At 44.1% G+C, this 23197-nt stretch overlaps 1 protein-coding gene across 1 annotated transcript in view; it reads right to left on the bottom strand.

The window, feature by feature from the left end:
- LOC143996806 (serpin B5-like) overlaps nt 1–23197 on the bottom strand; it is an 87057-nt gene that overhangs the window by 62561 nt on the left and 1299 nt on the right. The window contains exons 2-4 of the mRNA XM_077492082.1: nt 6531–6701; nt 3487–3618; nt 1467–1584 (exon numbers count right to left, since the gene is read on the bottom strand). Coding sequence (XP_077348208.1) covers nt 1467–1584; nt 3487–3618; nt 6531–6698 — 418 coding nt within the window. The 5' untranslated portion in view covers nt 6699–6701. The remainder of the gene's footprint in view (nt 1–1466; nt 1585–3486; nt 3619–6530; nt 6702–23197) is intronic.

Raw genomic sequence — 23197 nt, 5'->3', positions numbered from 1 at the left:
TGGCAGTCCCCTGCCGGCGCTGTCTGCTCTCTCCTACCCTATGGCCTCCTTAGCAAACCAGATGCCCAAGAGACTCTCAAGACAGACTGTGTGCATCCATAGACACACACGGAGCTATTAAGTCATGCCCCTGCTCCCTCCTCACAGGAGTGTGATTGACAGCACACTGCAACCACAAACAAAATTGAATCAGAAGAAGAAACCGGTACACCCAGACAAAATGGATCAAATCCTTGAAACTAACAGTTGTAAGTTCCAGGTGTCCTATAGGGCAGTGGTCATCAACCCTGTCCTCAGGGCCCACTAACAGACCAGGTATTGTGTATTGTGTGATCTAAAGTGCGTAGATAACCTGATACACATCTAAATATATCAAAGTTAGAATAATGGTGAAAATATCAAACAGTATACCTGTGCAGTATTGGAATAATGATGTCAGGTAATTAAACCAGTGTATACCATACATATAAAATGCAGTGATATCAGGTGATTAAACCAATGTATACCATACATATAAATACGGTGATATCAGGTGATTAAACCAATGTATATTGTACACATAAAATACAGTGAACAACTTATTATAAACTCAAAAGCAATAATAGAAAAAAAAAAGTCCACTGAGTGAGAAAGAGTGTTTGATGAAATGGAAATGTCTAAAACATATGTATCTTGACGCCCTAAATGATCATTTTCAAGCTGCCACTGAACGTGCATGAAAAGGGGAGATAGAGCACCACCACCGATAACACTGAGGCTTACCGGAAAGTGTGGATTCAGTAGGACATACACCCTATGAATCAAACAGACTTGTTGGTGATTCTTCACCAAAGATAGTAGGGCCCGGATGGATATAGGCGTTAATACAATTGGATAAAATAATCTTCTCACAAGGACCACCGGTCAACAAGAAAGGAAGCTCCAAGATATATAAAATGTCATGTGGATTCAAACATATAGGGCCAAAAAGGGATAAAAAACGCACATAGTGTGAATCCACATAACACAAAATTTATTAAAAAATGAGATTTACACTCACGTTTGGAAGAGGTAAAACAAGTGCTTGTTAACAAATAAAATGACCCAATGGGAACAGCAGGCTCGATCCGATGCATTTCATCCACAAAGATATCTTCTGGGATATACATTAGTTTAATCACCTGATATTACTGTATTTATATGTATGCTATACATTGGTTTAATCACCTGTTATCACTGCATTTTATATGTATGGTTTCTTCTTTGGACAGCACTGTATTTAACACATTTTTTTTCACAGGTTTTATGTATTACCTTGGGGAGATGCAGACTAGAATACTGCAATCACTGAGCAGCAAATTATATCACCTGTGATGTATTTCAGTTATCTTGCAAACCTGGCCTGTTAGTGGGCCCTGAGGACAGGGTGGATGACCACTGCTATAGGGCACCTATCCCTGTTAACATTTGTAAGTTCAGCTACTTACCGTCAGTGAGGTCTTTTACCGATGTGTTTACCTGGAGTCGAGCATCTTCTACTCGACTTTTAATGTCAACTGATTCCAGTTCTGATGGATAGGACTTTTTGGTTAAATTTATGAACTCCTAAAAAAAATTTAATGAGAATATTGCATTATGTTATTTGTAAGTCCTGGATTAAAAAAACACAACACTATAGGAATGAATCTCTACATAGCATAAAAATATGTTAAGTAAACTTTTAAGGGATTTGTAGCATCTAAGACACTTACACTATCCCAACACATAGGGGTTAATTTACTAAAACAGAATAGTGCAAAATCTGGTGCAGTCCCAAACAGAAACCAATCAGCTCCCTGGTTAATTGCCAACGCTTAATTGAACAATCTGAAGTTAGAAGCTGATTGGCTACCATGCACAGCTGCACTAGATTTTGCACTCTCCAGTTATAGTAAATCAACCTCACAGGATTAAATTTTTTGTCTTGTTGATTGAAGTGTTTACACATCCAACATTTTTCTTATATCCTAATAATTTTCTACTCCAGCTAAACCCCATTTATTTCCCCCGTACACGCCATCGGACAACAAACGCCCATGTTTTTTTTCCGACGGATGTTGGCTCAAACTTGTCTTGGATACACACGGTCACACAAAGTTGGTCAGAAATTCTGAACGTCAAGAACGTGGTGACGTACAACACGTATGACGAGCTGAGAAAAATTAAGTTCAATAGCCAGGGTGGCTTTTCTGCTTGATTCCGAGCATGCGTGCCACTTTATACATTGTAATTGTGTACACATGATCGGAATTTGCGCAAATGGATTTTGTTGTTGGAAAATTTGAGAACCAGCCTACACACAGTCGGAATTTCTGACAACAAGCTCCGATCGCACATTTTATGTCGGAAAGTCCAATTGTGTATACGGGGCATTACCCTGCATAAAGTATGCCTACTCTAAGCTAGACTTTTTAAAATCACAGCACAAAGAAAATGAAGGAATCTCTACCATCATTTTTGAATATACCTTTACCCACCCTGCCCTTTATAGTGTCTCTCTAAATGTAGTGGTGTTATGCTGCAGTCAGCTTAGCTGAATTGATAGTTCATATTATTTAGGCTTCTTGCCCTCACTCAACTTTCTGCCCATCCATTCAGCACACCGGATCATTTTGGCCACTACCGACGGCTCCGGTAATCGGGGAAAACAACCAGGGAGAGGGGGAGGGGCACCTCTCCCACCGCCCATAAAAGTTATCCCTTGGCGAGTAAATTTTTAAGATAGTCCAAAGCAGTAGCTGTACTGCATGATTGTTATCACTTTTTGTACATCAGTGAGACCCCTTTAAGGCCTTTGTCAAAGGGTTTTGGGTGTGTGCTAATGGAAACAGTTTGGCATTAGTTTGAGAAGCTTGTGAGATCATTCAGAATTTATTCACAAGTGCGTTTGAACTGCAGTTGCCATTTTTCTGACTTGCATTTGACCTGCTTCAAGCGGGTTTTGCATTTGCATAGACTTGTATGAAAATGCAAGAAAAGCTAGTCAACACAGTCCCTTAGGAAGTCACATATACTGCTCTTAACATGCTACTAAACCCACAACTGTAAAAATCAGTCTGTATATGCAGTAAAGCATGCTTGTTATAATCACTTTGGAACCTAAGGGGTTCATTCTCCACATTGTGTAAAAAGGCTGCTTGAGCCTATCGTCTCTGATCTTCCCCTTCTTCCACAGTCCCCAATCTATCTGCTGATGCTACAGAGCCTTGGGGGCACTCTGCACGTGCTCAGTTTAGTGTGCATTGCTAGAGAGTTTGTTTTTTCTTGGGAGGGTGCATGTGATTTACACAGGGAGAATCAGCACTGTCCAGATAGAGGGTCAGGGGTCCTGCATCCTGATAGGACAGCCAGTGCAGTATGAAAACTCCTCTTTCAAGCTTTAACCAGACACTAATAGAAGTCACAAGACGTTTTCTATAAGCCTGATAAGACTTTTAGTGTGTGCACAGAACAGAAACAGATACTCACCTTAGTGCATTTGTAACTACTGTCAACGTAAACCCTTTTTACGACTTTAAGGGGGGAACACATTTTGGAAATGTCTGACGTCAGTGTTTGAAATCCAAAATCATAATCATTGACCTTTTCAAAGTGAAGAACCTAGTATAAAAGAAGAAATTGTATTACAATGAAAAATACTTGAACACCTTAAGGCTGATTTACTAAAGGCCTATGGGCTGTTCACTTTGCAAGGGAAGTACTTTGCATTAGAGGTTAGTGTATGCTGAAATGTCACTTTGCATACAATACCCAGGCATATCATATAATAAAATGTAAAAAAAAAATTTTGCCTGCATGTGATTGAATTATGGAAGTCAGCAGTGCTTCACCTCATTCATTAAACTATGAGAATATTTCCCATACAACTGCCCTTGCAAAGTGCCACTTACCTTGCAAACTTTCCTTTAGTAAATCAACCCCGTTAGGTCAACCAAGAGCATGCACATTCTTGTTTTTTCTTATCAAAATGATCTTAATAATAGTTCATTTCCTATTTAATGTTATGTTCACTGTCGCAAAATGCTTATTTATTTTTTTTATCAGCGGGTAAAACACTACAAACAGTAGTTACAACTATGGAGGAAGCTAGAGGCTATCCTAATTTGTTTTCCTTGTTATCATACAAATGTAGCATTGGTGAAGGTGAGCTTGTTATGTATTTTATAATTTGAAAATGCTTGGTTTATTCCCTAAAGAATAATACATTCCAGGCATGGCATATATTTAAAAAAATTTTTAGCTGGTGTTCTGCCAAAAACTGTCCCCCCCATCGGTTAGTGTCTGCTCCGTACTGCGCAGGCACTCAGAAAGTCTCTGAAGATGAATGGCGCCTGCGCACTTGCTAGTACCTTCTGCCTTGAGTCCAGGTTCAAGCCCCACCATGCAAGTGGACATAACGTAGCACTTAGTAACAGGGGCCCTCATGGCCTCGCTTTGCTCGCCACGCTTCGGGCACGGGCTTGCTTCACTCAGGAATTTTTTATTCTACCTCTATGTCCACTTGGATGGTGGGGCTTGATCCTGGACTCAGTGCGCAAGCGTTGTTCATCTTCGGAGACCTTCTGCGTCTCCTTTTCCTCCGTACCGTACAGGGTGGATACTATCTGACGGGAGACAGTATTCAACACAACACCGGGACCAATGTAACTAACATAATGATGCTCCTAGAAGCTGAAAATCACTGAAGTGGACACTACTACTCTGGTGAACTTCACTTGATTCTCGCTCCCGGGCTGAGTGGCCGTCCTGATGCACTGTGAACACAGGAGGTCGGCCACTTAGCATGTGTGCCATTCAGAGAATGTTTTGCATTCTCTATGCAAAGTGTTCTCTGATTGGACAAGGTGGAGAGGCAGGATGGTGATGTCACACTCTCCACCTTGTCCAATCAAAGAATGCTTTGCATTCATTCAGAAAATACAAAGCATTTCTGAATCGTGTCCGTGTAAAACAGATGACTTCCTCTTTTTACAATGCATCAGACCAGCCACTCAGCATGGGGCCCAGGAGCCAGTGGAGATTATTATAGTAGTAGTGTCCACTTCAGTGATTTGCAGCTTGCAGGGGCATCAGCCAGGTACTGTATATACATAGTTACAGTACAAGCTGGAGCATGTAACTATGTAAAAATATACCATGCCTGGGGACAGCACAGCCCACACCTCCTCCCACTGTCAATACTCTTGTAGAATTCCTGCCTGTAAGTTTGGGATTGATGGTAACAATTGTTTGTGCATGGGATGGAAGATTTGTGAAGACGGGGGGATGGGGGGGTATTTGTGTTAGGAGAGGGGACTTGGGGGGAGAGGGTTGGGGGGATAAGAGGGGGCATATTGAGGGGGGATTTGGGAGGCAGAGGATTTGTGCTAGGAAGGGAATTTGGGGGGGAGGGGTATTGCTAGGAGGGGTTGTGGGAAATTGGGCTAAGAGGGGTACTGGGAGGGGGATTTGTGCTAGGAGTGGGGATACAGGGAGGAGAGAATTTGAGCTAGAAGGGAGATTTGGGGGAGATGATTTGTGCTAGTAGGGGGGAATGGGGGGTGGATTTGTGTTGGAGGGGATTGAGGGATTTGGGCCAAGAGTGGGGATTTGGAGGTTTGTGCTAGTAGGGGGATTTGGGGGAGGGGGATTTGTACTGGGGGGGTTTGTGTTAGGAGGGAGGATTTGGGGGGAGAGAATATGCACTAGGGGGTGGGATATGGATGGCGGGGAGTATTTGTGCCGGTAAGTGTAATTTGGAGGTGGCTGTGCTAGGCAGAGGGATTTGGGGGATTATGTTAGGAGGGTGGATGGGGGGGTTATGCTAGGAGGGGGGATTTAGGAGAGAGGATTTATGCTGGGAGGGTGGATTTGTGCTAGGATAGGAAATTTGAGAGGAAAGAATATTTGCGCTAGGAGGGTATTTATGCTAAGAAGTGGGATTTAGGGGAAAAGATTTGTGCTGGGAGGTGGATTTGGACTAGTAAAAGGGGGAGTTTTGGCATTTTTGTTTGGGGAGAATTTTGGCACAGTGTGTAGCTGGCTGCTGTGTTGCAGTTCTGACCTGGGAAATTCTCAGATTGGAATGTCAGCTGCGGTATCCTGCTACACACTGTGCAGATGGAGGCTGTTTCTCTAAGGCAGGGATCTGCAATTAGCGGACCTCCAGCTGTTGCAGAACTACAAGTCCCATGAGGCATAGCAAGACTCTGACAGCCACAAGCATGACACCCAGAGGCAGTGGCATGATGGGACTTGTAGTTTTGCAACAGCTGGAGGTCCGCTAAGTGCAGATCCCTACTCTAAGGGAACCCAATCTCAACCATGTACACTATCCTACTGATTCCTAGACACTGTCCTGCTGAATTTGCATCCTCTGACTCCCTGAATTATTTTACTGCAACCCCATTTCAGACAGGCTAGATCTGGCTTCCTTTTTGCAGCCTAGCTATTCAAGTCCTCATAGCAATGTATTGTAGTTGCCAATTATAAATAAACAGGAAGGAATAAAAAGGAATAAACATAAAACCTACCTTTTCTATTTCAGTTGCTGTGTCTCCCTTGGCTCCTTTAAAAGCTAAAGCCAAAGTAGAAGAAACACAGATCGGAGAAAAGATGAAATTATCTGTCTTGTTTTTTTCACAGAACATTTTTAGAATGTCAACGGCCAAAGATGTGTTTGCCAGACGGAAAGCCTCCATTATCTACAACGTAAAACAGTGCATGAAATGGAGTGGTATACATTACACACACACACACACACACACACACACATATATATTTTTGCACTGTATATATACAAAGATATACATATATATATAAAAATTTGAAATGTATATTTAAATTTTATTTGAATATTGTACAATAAAATGGATGTAACTGGAAAAAGTAAGCACAAAATGGAAAAGAAAGAAAAAAAGCACCGCAAAGTATACAAACAAAAAATGTAATGTCAAGAAAAATATTTGTTAACTTTCCAAGCTCTCATGCTTACTCCCTGTTTTAGCTATTTATTTCTTGGGTCACTTTATGAACAGGAAGCAAAACTAGTTTTCCTTCTGTCTGTATTTGCTAAGCTATTTATTTATTCTTTGCCAATTCTGTCATCATGTTGACCCAGCGTCTATAATCTTATTTCAAAGACTCCTATATTTGCTAAGACTTAGCAATAAGTGACAGGAAATCCGACGGGGTTCCCTGCTTGAATACATTTCAAGAAATGTAATGCCGCGTACACACGTAGCAGACTATCCGGTGGACTTAGTCTGGCGGACTTTCCGCTGGACTGTCCGCCGGACTTTCCGAACGAGCTACTTGCCCACACACGGCACTTTTTCAGCGGACTAATACGGCGTACTAAGTCCGCCGGACTATCCGCCGGACTTTTGAAATGAACGGACTCGCCCACACACGCGGAGGAAAGTCCGCTCATTTTGAGCGTGTCTCCAGGTAGCCGGGGCCAGCGAAGGAGGTGTTGCTGGCCCTGTCACCTGGTATGGACTTAAAGGGGAATCCCTACGCCGAAAAATTGGCGTGGGGGTTCCCCCCTAGGTCCATATCAGACCCTTATTCGAGCATGCTACCCGGCCGGCCAGGAAAGGGGGTGGGGACGAGTGAGCGCCCCCCCCCTGAGCCGTACCAGGCGGTGTGCCCTCAACATGGGGGGTGCCTTGGGGCAGGGGGGGCGCGCGACCCCCCCACCCCAAAGCACCTTGTCCCCATGTTGATGAGGACAAGGGCCTCTTCCCGACAACCCTGGCCGTTGGTTGTCGGGGTCTGCGGATGGGGGGCTTATCTGAATCCGTGAGCCCCCTTTAATAAGGGGGCCCCCACCCTATGTGAATGAGTATGGGGTACAATGTACCCCTACCCATTCACCTGTGAAAAAAAGTAATAAAAAAAACACACAAGGGTTAAATTAGTTTATTGCACAGCTTCGGGGGTCTTCTTCCGTCTTCGGGGGTCTTCTCGCCGGACTCCTCCACTATCTTCTGCTCTTTTGCTAGCTCTTTCATTAGCGGAGGAGCCTGGCTTTCTTCTTCACTGCCGCCCTCTTCTTCCGAATTCGGGGGTCTTGTCCCCCTCTTCGGGGGTCTTGTCCCCCTCTTCGCTTCTTCTTGCCGTGCCAAGCTCTATTCTAGCTCTTTTACAAGTGGTGGCCTGGTCTTCTGAGGATGCTGGGACTGTGACATCATAATGGGCGGGGACATCATCCGGCGATGTCCCTATATAAGTCGCCGCGCGCCACGTCCCTGCCATTGTGACCGGAGGCAGTGACGAGGCAACATCTCCAGAAGAGAAGAACAGAAGAACAGAAGAAGAGAAGAACAGAAGACGGCGGCGGCGGCAGCGGCGACAGAAGACCGGGCCACCGCTTGTAAAAGAGCTAGAAGAAGGCGCGGTGGCCCGGCAAGAAGAACCGAAGAGGGGGACAAGACCCCCAAAGAGAGGGACAAGACCCCCGAAGTCAAAAGAAGAGGGCGGCGGGGAAGAAGAAAGCCGGGCTCCTCCGCTAGTGAAAGAGCTAGCAAAAGAGCAGAAGATAGCGGAGGAGTCCGGCGAGAAGACGCCCGAAGACGGAAGAAGACCCCGGAGCTGTGCAATAAACTATTTTAACCCTTGTGTGTTGTGTTTTTTTAACTTTTTTTCACAGGTGAATGGGTAGGGGTACATTGTACCCCATACTCATTCACATAGGGTGGGGGGCCGGGATCCGGGGGCTCCCTTATTAAAGGGGGCTCACGGATTCCGATAAGCCCCCCGCCCGCAGACCCCGACAACCAACGGCCAGGGTTTTCGGGAAGAGGCCCTTGTCCTCATCAACATGGGGAAAAGGTGCTACCGGGCGGCCCCCCTTCCCCAAGGCACCACCCCATGTTGAGGGCACGCGGCCTGGTACGGCTCAGGAGGGGGGCGCTCGCTCGTCCACACCCTCTTTCCTGGTCGGCCCGGTAGCGTGCTCGGATAAGGGTCTCATATGGACCTAGGGGGGAACCCCCACGCCGATTTTTCGGCGTAGGGATTCCCCTTTAAGTCCATACCAGGTGACACCTCCTTCGCTGGCCCCGGCTACCTGGAGACGCGCTCAAAATGAGCGGACTTTTCTTCGGGCGGGAAAAGTCCGTTCATTTCAAAAGTACGGCGGACTGGCACACACACGGACGGATTTTTGGGTAAAAAAAAGTCCGCCGGAGCCCACACACGGGGGGATTGTCCACCGGACTTTTCCACTGGATTGTTTGATCGTGTGTACGAGGCATTAGACTACTTGCAAAAATTTAATTATTCTCCGACCTCCGCTAGTCTGGCTGGTAATAGTCAGATTGGAAAAACTATTGGAAATTGATTTCTGCAGATCATTTGTAGTATTCCTTTGAAATAAGCAATACTTTATAGGTGTCTGCTTTGCACATTAACATGCATATTTGAAATGATCATGCATGATTATACCACAGTCAACAAATTGATCCTTTTGGCGTCTTTCGATCTCCCAACCTCTATCTCATGTCAAAGGATATTGGGTTGGCTACAGACTATTTGACCAGACTGATATTTTTGCATTGAGGTAATCTGCCTTGCCATGCCGGACTAAAATCTGGAAAACCGTTGGTGTGTGTGCTGGTCCAACGGACCAAATACAATGCAAGGGCAGCTATTGGCTACTGTCTATTGAACTTCCTTGTTTAGTTCTGTTTATGTCATCACGTTTAAAACGAACGGACTTTCAAACGGACTTAGTCCATTTGTGTATGGCCAAGTCCGTTCGTTTGGAAAGTCCATCGGGAAGACCAGAAGACCGTCGGACCTAGTCTGCCAGAAAGTCCGGTCGTATTTACAGGGCATTAAAAAATCTACTGCAGCAGCCCATGTAAAACACAGACATCTATTTGGACGCATTTATTGAGCAGGGATGAGCTCTGGGGCGGGTACATGATGAGACCAGGGGACCAGAGAGGAAGACTTGGTGCAATGCTGTCAGCTGTGTCTATTAGGCCCTGTTCACACTGGTGTGCTTTTGCTGTGCTAAAATGCTGCTTTCCAGCATGACAAAAGCCCAAGAAAAATAGTTATTTTTAAATTCTATGTTCACATCTCTGCATTGTGTGCAGCAATTTAAAGTTCTGCTTGCTGCATCTTTGGTGAACTGTTTCAAAAATGCACCAAAAACACACCTTCAATTACAGTTAATAAAAAGGCATCAAAGATGCACCATACTTTTGTAGCGCTGGCTCCTGACCAGCAGGCACTATGTGTTTTTCAAAGTTAATTTTCCTGAAACCACAGTTGGGTTTTGGGGCTAATCTTCCAAATTTCTGGTTTCAGTACCAGTCCAGCTGGGTTGCACTGGTTTCTCCTTGACCGCAGGTGTCGTTGTCACCGCCGGAAAGAGTAAGAATGCAGTTTAGCTGGGTGTATTGAATGCCACTGGTGAATGCCACTATTCTCTGGGAATCAGCCCAGTGGGAGTGTTCTCCTGCTGTGCATTCTGGGGGGGTGGTATTTAAGGTACTGACATCACCTGTTTCGGGGTTCCGGAGATTATCTTCTGCCTGTTCGGTTCGGGTGGTCCTCCTGACCCAGCCCCCATGGCCCTCCTGGCCTGGGGTGCGGAACCATGCATTTCGAGTCTCGGGGCTGGCTAGCCCGAGGCAATGCAACTGCAGGGACAGGCCTGAATGGATTTCAGGGCCTATTGATCCAAAGGTGGTCCAGTGCTGTCTCATCTGAAGGGAGAGGCCCAGAAACTGGAAAAACCCCAGGGAAGGACTCTTCAGGAGAAGGCCGTGCGCAAGGCTGGCTTCTCTGAAGGAGCCTGGAGGCTTAGTTGAAGGACACAAGCTGGATCTACACTCATACAGTATCGCTGGATCAGCTGAAAGATACTGGTACCGTATGATGGCTCTTTAAATTTGTCTATGTCCCTCAGTAAATCACAAGTCTGTGGCAGAGACTTTGTCAAACATCCTACGCTCAAGTCTGTGGCAGAGACTTTACTTAACACCTTAGCGGCTGCTAGGCCTAGTGAGAGGAGGTCTATTCGGGAGTTGTAAAATCCAGTTGTGAAACAGTTTCTATTCTCTGGATTCTTCTATAAGAGACTTTCCATTTTTGCAGTCTAAAGTACCTGAACTTACTCCTAACCCTCTACCCTAAACTGTACCTGAACTTACTCCTAACCCTCTACCCTAAACTGTACCTGAACTTACTCCTAACCCTCTACCCTAAACTGAGAGTCTCTGTTTCTGTTTCAAATAAATAACCCAAAAGAAGATTCAGTTTCAGTTTCCACATTTCTTTGGGCCATCTACCACAGGAATCCCTAGATGGAGAAGCAGACAAGAAGGTAACGGTAAGCCCAATAAAACCAGCAGCTCCTTCGGGGGTCAGTGCTACACATTTTTTTAATGTGCATTTGTGAGTCACTTGTCAATTTTTTGCCAGGTGACCTGGGAGGAAAATGCATTCAAAATGCAATCTAAATTGCATTACATTAAAATTGAAGGCAACACATTAAAAACACTACAAACGCAATATGCATTTCAAAAAATGCATATCGCATTTTATAATGCACCAGTGTGAATGGGCCCTTAACCATAACATAACACATTACGTAAACACATGCTGAGTCCCATCTACTCATTCGGTGTAACTGAACATTCCTGTTCCTAAAATGGAGAGGAGTGAAGGAGAAGAGAGCCAGGTCCACATATTTTACATCTGTAGGTAACTAGTTTTAGACAAGCTGGACATCAGGGCCACATTTTGCAAAGCAAATTAAACAATATGTCAACTGTCAATTAAAAATATAGTATTATCACAATATACCTATGCACTATAAAAAATAACTACATTCTGACAATCTCTGTATACAGAATTATTTTGTTATGCTTTTGATACCTCAATAAAAGTGTTTGTATTATAAAAAATAACTACATTACAGTATTTATTCTATCTGTCTATCTACAATATCTATCATGCCTTCCAATAATCCTGGATGCCTCTAGTCTGTTCTAGAATTTTAACAGTCCCAGTGTCCCATGAATCCATACTGTGCCCCCAACAGCCAGAACACTGCTGGTGTCATCTCCCTGCTCTGTCTCTCTGGAGCAGGGGTTGGTACCCCCTCAATCACAATCTACATGATGATTGCAGGCAGGTAATGGGTATAGCGATGTAGAGAGGCAACTCCTCTCTCATCTATCCTAGGCACTTGTATGTGACATCACATGGGATGGGGGAAAGAGGGTGCTAAAACAGATAACAATGTCTCACCGACACTCTGCACTACAGACTTAGACTGCTGTACTGGCCCCCTGTACACTGCCCTGCTGACCTTCTGTCTGCTGACCCCTGTATTCTGACCTGCTTTTCCCTGTACTCTGCTCTACTGATCCCTGTACTCAGTTCTGCTGACCCCCTGTGCTGTGCCCTGTTGACCCCCTGTACTCTGACCTTCTGACCCCCTGTACTCTGACCTTCTGACCACCTGTACTCTGTCCTGCTGACCTCCTGTAGTCTGCCCTGCTGACCTCCTGTGCTGTGCCCTGTTGACCCCCTGTACTCTGACCTTCTGACCCCCTGTACTCTGCCCTGCTGACCCCCTGTACTCTGCCCTGCTGACCCCCTGTACTCTGCCTTGCTGACCTCCTGTACGCTACCCTGCTGACCCCCTGTACTCTGACCTTCTGACCACCGGTACTCTGCCCTGCTGACCCCCTGTACTCTGCCATGCTGACCCCCTGTACTCTGACCTTCTGACCACCTGTACTCTGTCCTGCTGACCTCCTGTACTCTGCCCTGCTAACCTCTGTACTCTATTCTGCTGATCCTTGTACTCTGTTCTGCTGACCTCCTGTACTTTACCCTGCTGACCCCCGTACACTGACCTTCTGACCACCTGTACTCTGTCCTGCTGACCTCCTGTACTCTGCCCTGCTGACCCCCTGTACTCTGCCCTGCTGACTCCCTGTACTCTGCCCTGCTGACCTCCTGTACTCTGCTCTGCTGACCTCTGTACTCCGTTCTGCTGACCTCTGTACTCCGTTCTGCTGATCCTTGTACTTGGTTCTGCTGACATCTGTACTCTGTTCTGCTGATCCTTGTACTGTGTTCTGCTGACCCCTGTACTCTGCTCTACTGACCTCCTGTACTCTGCCCTGCTGATCCTTGTACTCTACTCTGCTGACCTTTGTACTCTGTTCTGCTGACCCCTGTACTTTGCTCTGCTGGCCCCCTGTACACTGCCCTGCTGACCTCCTGTCTGCTGACCCCTGTACTCTGCTCTACTGACCCCTGTACTGTGCCCTGCTGATCCTTGTACTCCGTTTTGCTGACCTCTGTACTCCGTTCTGCTGATCCTTGTACTTGGTTCTGCTGACCTCTGTACTCTGTTCTGCTGATCCTTGTACTGTGTTCTGCTGACACCTGTACTCTGCTCTACTGACCTCCTGTACTCTGCCCTGCTGATCCTTGTACTCTACTCTGCTGACCTTTGTACTCTATTCTGCTGACCCCTGTACTTTGCTCTGTTGACCCCCTGTACTCTAAACTTCTGACCCCCTGTGCTCTGTCCTGCTGACCCTCGTGTACTCTGCCCTGCTGACCTCCTGTGATGTGCCCTGTTGACCCCCTGTACTCTGACCTTCTGACCCCCTGTACTCTGACCTTCTGACCACCTGTACTCTGTCCTGCTGACCTCCTGTACTCTGCCCTGCTGACCCCCTGTACTCTGCCCTGATGACCACCTGTACTCTGACCTTCTGACCAGCTGTACTCTGCCCTGCTGACCCCCTGTATTCTGACCTTTTGACCACCTGTACTCTGTCCTGCTGACCTCCTGTACTCTGCCCTGCTGACCCCCTATACTCTGCCCTGCTGAGCCCCTGTACTCTACCCTGCTGATCCTTGTACTTTGCGCTGCTAACCTCTGTACTTTATTCTGCTGATCCTTGTACTCTGTTCTGCTGACCTCCTGTACTTTACCCTGCTGACCCCCCTGTATTCTGCCCTACTGACCCCCTGTACTCTGACCTTCTGACCACTTGTACTCTGACCTTCTGACCTCCTGTACTCTGCCCTGCTGACCCCCTGTACTCTGCCCTGCTGACCTCCTGTACTCTGCCCTGCTGACCTCCTGTACTCTGCCCTGCTGATCCTTGTACTCTGCGCTGCTGACCTCTGTACTCTGTTCTGCTGATCCTTGTACTCTGTTCTGCTGATCCTTGTACTGTGTTCTGCTGACCCTTGTACTCTGCTCTGCTGACCTCCTGTACTCTGCCCTGCTGATCCTTGTACTCTACTCTGCTGACCTTTGTACTCTGTTCTGCTGGGCTGACCCCTGTACTTTGCTCTGCTGTCCCCCTGTACTCTGACCTGCTGACACCCTGTACTCTGACCTGCTGACCCCCTGTACTCTGACCTGTATTCCACCTGTACTTTTTCTTGCTGACCCCTGTACTCTGCCCTACAAACGAATGAGTTCTGTACACTGCCTATAAATTAGTGACCCCTGTATACTGCGCCACAAACTACTGACCTCTGTACACTGCCCTACAAACTACTAACCTCTGCATACAGCCCTACAAACTACTGACACCTGTATACTGTCCTACATACTAATGACAGCTGTGCACTGCCCTTCTTACTCAACCCAGACAGTTGGGCCGAATGGCCAGATCTGAAAATAGTTTAGAAAATCAGCAAATCAGCCTGCGCTCCACGTGCAGCATCTTCTTTTTACCTTTTAATGTTGTCTCCCTTTGCCAATTTTCAAAGTTGGGAGAAATGATCTATCTATCCTCCCACACATATACAAGAACTATTCACACATTTTTCTGTGTCTGACTCTGACACACCCGTGTGAGTAACAAAATCTTCCCTGCAGACACAATGAAAACAAACTGCCTGTCTGTTTTGCAGCACCAACTACCATGCAAAGTTTGTATTACCATACATCATTTCTTGGTTTCTATCTATAATTATCACTTGCTGACCAGGCCTTTTTCTGAAATTTGTTGTTCACAAGTAAAATACAGTATTTTTTGCTACAGAATTACTTAGAACAATCTAACATTATATATATATTTATTTATTTTAGAAGAGACCCTAGAAAAAAAATGGCGCTGTTGCAATTTTTTATGTCACACGGTTTTGGGCAGCAGTTTTACAAACGCAATTTTTTGAAAAAAATACACTTTTATTTATTTAAAAAAAAACACATAACATATACAACGAAGATGAAAGAAGATGTTATGCAGAGTAATTAGATACCTAACATGTCATGCTTTAAAATCTGATCGTGGAATGGCGTTAAACTACGGTACTTAAACATTTCCACAGGTGGTATTTTAAACATTTCTATGGGCTATCATTTTAGAGGAGATCTACTGCTAGAATTATTTCTCTTCCTCTAATGTTCGCAGTGATACCTCACATGTGTGGTGCCAACACTGTTTACATATGTGGGTGTGACCTACATATACATTCATCACTTTCACCACAATGACGGGGGGCACTTAAAAAAAAGTTAATAATTTATTTTATTATTTTTTTGCATTTTTATACTGTTCCTTTGCATTTTTAAAAAAAATCACACTTGCCCATTCTTCTTTGTAAAATAACTCAAGCTCTGTCAGATTGGATGGAGAGCATCTGTAAATAGCAATTTTCAAGTTTTGCCACAGATTCTCAATTGGATTTAGGTCGGGACTTTGACTGGGCCATTCTAACACATGAATATGCTTTGATCTAAACCATTCCATTCTAGCTCTAGCTGTATGTTTAGGGTCATTGTCCTACTGGAAGGTGAACCTCTGCCCCACTCTCAAACCTGCAGACTCTAAAGCCCCATACACACTATCAGATTTTCTGCTGATTTTTCTCTTCAGATTCACCAAAACCATGTAGTGCAATTGCCTGACTGATTCCATACAAATTGAAACTCCTAAGGTTTGACCTCATATTATATGGTTTTGGTAAATCTGAGGGAAAAAAACAGCAGAAAATCTGATAGTGTGTATGGGGCTTAACGGGTTTTCTTCTATGATTTGGCTACATCCATCTTCCCATCAACTCTGACAAGCTTCCCTATTCCTGCTAAAGAAAAGCATCCCCACAACATGATGATGCCACCACCATGATTCACGGTGGGGATGGTGTGTTCAGGGTGATGTGCAGTGTTAGTTCTCCGCCACACATAGCTTTTTGCTTTTAGGCCAAAAATTTTAATTTTGGTCTCATCTTACCAGAGCACCTTCTTACACGTGTTTGCTGTGTTCCCCACATGGTTTCTTGTAAACTGCAAATGGGACTTCTTATGGCTTTCTTTCAACAATGGCTTTCTTCTTGCCACTCTTCCATAAAGGCCAGATTTTTGAGTGCACAACTAATAGTTGTCCTGTAGTCAGATTCTCCCACCTGAGCTGTGGATCTCTGCAGCTCCTCCAGAGTTACCATGTCTGCTTCTATGATTAATGCTCTCCTTGCCCGGCCTGTCAGTTTAGGTAGACAACCATGTCTTGGTAGGTTTGCAGTTGTGCCATACTCTTTCCATTTTTGGATGATGGATTGAACAGTGCTCCATGAGATGTTCAAAGCTTGGAATATTTTTGTTATAACCTAATCTTGCTTTAAACTTCTTCACAACTTTATTCCTGACCTGTCTGGGGTGTATTTTGGCCTCACAGAACAGTTATATTTATACTGAGATTAAATTACACACAAGTGGACTCTATTTACTAATTAGGTGACTTCTGAAGGCAATTGGTTCCAGCAGATTTCAATTAGGGGTATCAGAGTAAAGGGAGCTGAATACAAATGCACACCATACTTTTCTGATATTTATTTGTAAAATATTTTGAAAACCATTTATCATTTTCCTTCTACTTCACAATTATGTGCCACTCTGTGTTAGTCATTGATTACTGCAGGAAGTTTGGAGCTTAAAGGCTTTCACACCAGTCGATGCACATTAGGGTGCTTCACACACATGCTACCATGCACTGCTAAGCATTGTTCAATTAGATCACAGTGCTTACTTATTTTACTTTTTTTATAACTTCTATTAAATTACATGTTGTGATGCATTGTAGCTTTTCGGAACCCATAGCACAAAGGTGCAACATGAGAGAGAGAAAGACCACATGTTCCCATTGAAGAACAGTCCCTAATCCAGACAAGAAGTAGGGTGTTAGGATTCTTCAGCAAAGATAATCAGATCTGAGTGGCTCCACTTAGAAACTCAGACCAGACTATAGTGAAGTAAATGTATTAACAATAATGCCGCATACACACGACCGGACTTTCCTTCAGAAAAGGTCAGACGGAATAATTTAATCAGCTATTCCGATTGTGTGTGGGCTTCATCAGACTTTTTCTTTCGAAAATTCTGAGAGGACCTAGAAACATAACATGTTTTAAATCTTTCCAACGGAATCAATTCCTATCGGGAAAACCATTTGTCTGTATTCTATTCCAATGGACCAAAAAGGGCAGCAATTGGCTACTGGCTATTGAACTTCCTTTTTCTAGTCCCATCGTAAACGTTCTACGTCACCCCCTTCTAAACTAACAGGCTTTGGTGTGATCGTGTGTAGGCAAGTCCATTTCAGCGGAACTCTGTCGGAAAGACCGTCAGTTTATTCTGACGGGAAAACCAGTCGTGTGTACGTGGCATACAAAAAAAAAAGACAAACACAGAAAAACAAGAAACAAGCAAACATGAAGATACAAGTGAATGACAATCATACAGTATAACCAAGATGCCTTAGTGACAGGAAGCCTAACAACATTAACTATATACAATAATTAAAATATTTACAAGATAAGGAAATGGGTAATAATGAAAACCAGGGATGCAAAGGGGGGGGGGGGGAATAACGACAGTGCATAGGAACAAGGGGATCAGATATAAGGCAGCAGGGTGCAGGATGCAGAGATAGAGCTACAGACTAGCACAGAAAGCAAATCAAAACACTGATGCAAGGGGAACTAGTAGAGGAGAGTACATAAATACACTTCCAACAACCAGCATCAGGTGGAGACTTATTACAAGAAACTACTGGCTGCTGGGAGATACCCGCTGGTGGAGACTGGAACTATAACTTTATGCCCAGGGGACCACTGTGCAACAAGTAGGTGATTCAGGTCCTGACACAGATTATTAGGCAAGTGTTCCTACGGCTCACAGGTAGAGGTCTGGTTGCATGGCACATTAGAAGTTACTTGAGACTTACAGTAGATAGGCAGACCCAGAACCGGGGCTCCGTGTCTGAATAGACACAGGGAGCTGGGGCCAGGAGCACCAAAGAGGGACTTTACAATCATTTTAACCCTGTTTATAATGTGCAGGCAGATCATCCTTATCAATTGTAACTATATTTTAACATTTTTCAAAAAACCTTGCAGTCAGTCATGACACATTTTCCTTAGAAACATCTAAAAGGTAAAGAATATTTAAAAAAAAAACATCTTTAGGCATGATGTGTGAGTGGGGTTTTCTCTAATTTGAGTGAAAAAGTGGAAATACATTTTAAGTTATTAAATATGCAAGCTTCCAGGGCCCATTATGTCCTTCTACAGGCTCTGAACAATGTTTGAATTGTATGCTGTTTGCTGTGGTCAATCATTGGATCTTTTGCTAAGTGCCCAGGGTCTAAACGTCACAACTGCCTGCATTTCTTTCCTGAAATTGGGCATTTTGGCAGCTGTTGACTTTTGTTCCTGCCTGCCAGCCAATGGACCACCTGTCAAACCTCTAGCACAAAGGCAAAGAAAGGGCTGGAAAACTCGTCCTCAGTTCTGTGCTCCAGGTCTAACTGGTGACTGATGGTCCAGCAGACAGGCGAGCCGGGCCAGCACCTGTGGGGTTACCTGCTGAGGGATTCATTTCCCTGTCTCACCTGGAGTGGTTATTCCTCTTTTTGCAGGCAGGAACAGATGCCAGCAGCAGCCAAAGTACTTAAATTCAAGAAAAATATGCAGTCGGATGCATTCAGCAATGACCACTATACTAAAGGCAATTTCTTTCCAGAGAAGCAGGGGGGAATTGTTTCTGAGAGGGGGAATTTGTCTGACCCCTGCATTCTGCCTTATGTACTCTTGACCCCTGCATTCTGTGCATTATGCACTCTTGACCCTTTCGCTTTGTGTGTCATGCACTCCTGAGCCCAGTGCTTTGCACTTTATGTGCTCTTGACCCTTTTCCTCTGTGCATTATGCACTCTTGACCAAATCAATCTTTGCATTACTCACATCTGACCTCTGCGCTCTGTGTCTTGCTCTTGACCCTTACAAACTGTGTATTAATTACTCCTGATTCCTGTGCTCTGTACTTATGCACTCCTGACTCTTTGCGTTATGTGCTCTTGACCCCTGACCTCTGTACCTTACACATTCCTACTCCCTCATTCCTGATCGGCGTTATGCACGCTTGACTTTTTGCTTTGTTTATTATGCATTCCTGACCCCAGAACTCTAGCATTAGGCACTCTTGATACTTACAAAAAGTATGCCCACCTGACCTCTGTACGTTATGCACTCCCAACCCCTTCTATATACCCATTCCTGACCCCTGGGCTTTGTTTGTTATGTACTCCTGTCTCTACATCCTAATAGGTACTTACTCCTGACCCTTGTGTTATGCATTCTTGACCCATGCATTCAGTGTGTTAAATAAGCCTTACCCCTGTGCTCTGCCTGTTCTGTATTCCTGACCCCTGCTCTCTTTACTCTCTCTATGCCTTTAAGAACCTCGTAAATTTGGCCACATCCACCATTGCTGCTCTCCTCAGGGAGTTCAAGGGTGCTGCAAGGCTTTCATAACCCTAGCAATGCCCCCAGTCAATGCAGAGCGGTGGTCACTCAGTGTACTATACCATGGTGACATGATATCAACCCTTTACAGTCTTCTATATCATAGTACCGGTCACTTACTTTTCCTGCAACATAGAAGTGATCACATTCCCCTGTAACATGATAATGAACCCTTATTGCAGAATTTGAAAGAACAGCAAGAGGCCACCATAACAGTAATGATTCAGTTTGCTGTTACATGACCAAGGGAAAGCCATGCCCTTTAGGGTTTGGCCCTCGTTTTGGTTTATCTTTCATGTATGACAGCAGTTTTCTCCTAACTAAACTTCTAAGTTTACTGGGCAATAACAATCCTAGCACCTCTAGATTCCAGCACTATTTTTTTAAACTGCTTCCATACACTGATTTAAAGGCTGAAATGTTTTTATGTCAGTTAAAGTGTTCAGTATGGCCATCCTAAACAAAGGAACAAAAAGACACTTGTTTAAAGCACACTATGAATGTAGAAGAATTTGGCAGCCAATATAATAATATTTGTGGACAGGAACTTTTAGACCTCGTCCAAATCACTGTTTTCGAGAGCATCAGTTAAAATCAGTTAAAAGTTATGAGGCCATTGTTAAAGATGTGCAAAAACTCTGGAAAATTAATTACATTACATAACTGGAGTATTGATCATAACTAGTATACACTATTTTAATAAGGTATTTGCAGAGCTAACAGTTTTGAAACTGCAAAATGGTCATTGCAGCTTTCAAATTGCTTTGGCATGTTACAACAATTAAAAAGCCCTCATATAAGCTGGGTTTACTGTACAAGGTCAATTGGATATATTTACCCTCCAGACCTTCCCACGTTAAGTCAAATGCCTTGACTTCCACTTGACTGCTAAGCTATGCTGTGCTAACTGGCAAAAGATTTATCCATCTGCCATGCTGACTCAATAAACTGTAATCTAAGCATCATTAGTCCTCCACCCATTTTTAGTTGACGCCCCATTATCTTGCTTGCCTAAGGCAAGAAAGAGCAGCAGAATTTGGTGCACAGAGCAGACATTAGAGGAAGCTCCAGACAATGACAAGTATAGAAATATGAAAGACTGAACAGAGTCTCTCTTTGCCCTTTTAGCCCTGGGCAGTTTATTTTTTTTAGCTACATATAGGACTTTTGAGGCATTGAGTTGCTGGCACAATCAGCAGCCAGCAATGAACACTGACAGCAAGTTGCTGATACCTATCTGTTCCATTACACAGGAAAGTTGCAAGGAGGGTTTTGTTTTTAAAGTTTATCTAAGGCCAACACTTTTTTTCATTAAGGATGGAGTAGGGACAGGTTATTTATGTCCAATTGGATAGATTTCCTTTTAGCTTGTGGCCTGTAGCTAAAATAGGAAACAAAAAGAAAATGACCTAAAGTGAAGCTAATACCCTCCTATACAGTTGTCACCAAAACTAGTGTCCCCATTGGAAGATTTCCCCTCTGTTTTTTCCAATGACAGATCAAAAATTTGGATTTTCCCTGCATTTTAGTCCTGGTGATAGTGACCTTCTTCAGGAAAAAAACAACGAAATCTGAGCAAGGAGGAAAGTGCCAAGAACATTTAAAGATTCATATATCAAAACAAGCCAGTGCCTTACCGGATTCTAATCAAATTGGAGGAATCTTGAGGGGTAATTAGTATGATCACTCAACCCTGAGTTAAACCCTTAACCTGACAAAGGGTCTAACACCTCACCAATCCATCCAAAACTGAAAAAATGGTTTAACAACCAATTGACCTCCGGAAAACTTACCTCCCTTCATGACCAGGCCATTTTTTGTGATACGGCACTGCGCTACTTTAACTGACAATTCTGTAACACTGTACCTAAATTAGATTTATGTAATTTTTCCCACAAATACGGCTTTATTTTGGTGGTATATATTTTGTACTTTCTGCTATAGAACATATTCCATAGAATTTTTTTTTTTTAAATCACATTTATTTATAAATGTAGGCCAATATGTATTCTGCTACATATTCTACAAACTATGGCATATATACTGAAAGTTTTCTTTCTTTTTTTTTTCATACTAGTAATAGCGGTGATCATCGGCTTATAGAGGGATTGCGATATTGCAGTGGACAATCTGACATTAACTGACACTTTTAACACTTTGTGTTTCTGCTGTAACTGCTTATAAAATTGCTGCTGTAACTGCTTATAAAGTGTTGCTGGAGTTCAGCTTCAGTTTACTAGTGTATTTAAATCTGCTTGTGCAACAAACATGCCCATCCCCCAACATGGACAATGCTGCTGCCCAAAGGTGTCTCTGTGCTCCTTCATCCAAATTGGGTGAACTCTAATTCATGAGCTGTGTAGGCAGGTACCTACAAAAGGAATACTGTTACAGCAAGTGAGCTTAGGCTGCTCAGGCCAGGGAAGAGTTAAGTGTTTATTAACAGTTTTCCATGATTTTTGGGTCCTGCCTTCTTTCCCGGTTGATATATATATATATATATATATATATATATATACATACACACAAACACAGGGATAAGGCTGGGCTCAGGGACTTTTGCCAAATAGGACTGCAATGGGGCCGGAAAGGTCAATTTTATCGAGAGGAACTTAACCTTCATCTGCCACCCTATGGAATTTACCAGCATTGGACACTGCCAGTTTTGGACTCTCACCTTCTCAGGTATGCTTGGGCAGCCACAGAATAGTTAGTTAGGAAATAAACTGAGTTGAATTTAACCATTGTAATGTAATGCAATGAATCTTGAGCTTGGTCTGAAGTTACTCTGAAGGGGTGCATGATGGTACTTGGCAAATCAGAAGAAAAGGGCCTGTAAAGCACACATGGGGTATGAAGCAAGGCCTCTATGAAAGGTTGGAGTTGGAGAGCAGTTGCCATGGGTAGCCAAGGACTGGTGAGAAGTGTATGGCAGTTGGTCATGAAGCGTGGTACCCAACAAAGATTATAGGTCCTCCAGTAGCAAGGAAGTCAATGCTCTGGCTACTTCCTTGGCGGTCAGTTTCCTCAAAGTATCTGGGACCAAACCCATGGTACAAAGACCTTTTAAATCTAGCCGCATGATATGGGAGAGTGGAAGGAGTTAATTAGAGTACACATGTGGTCCAAGCTTGTGCTCGGTGGGACCCCATTCTGTCACTGGGAGTGAGGAGGCAGAGAATGCTGGACTGGTGGAGAGGGTATAGACTCAGTGTCCCTCCTAAATGCAACATACATCGGGAAAGGTTTGTAGTAACATGGGACAACACATTTTACAGAGGAACTCTGGAAAAATGCACCAATGCATACAGTGTATAGCTCATCTTTAAGTCTGGCTGCCTACATGTTGTTGACTTTCACATGAGCATGGTTTTGCCTGGTCTGGGGC

Source organism: Lithobates pipiens, unplaced genomic scaffold, assembly GCF_037356315.1.
Source record: "Lithobates pipiens isolate NorthernLeopardFrog02 unplaced genomic scaffold, aLitPip1_a1.2 Scaffold_19, whole genome shotgun sequence".
In the NCBI taxonomy this organism is placed as follows: Eukaryota; Metazoa; Chordata; class Amphibia; order Anura; family Ranidae; genus Lithobates; species Lithobates pipiens.
This window is presented reverse-complemented; position numbering and strand designations above follow the sequence as displayed.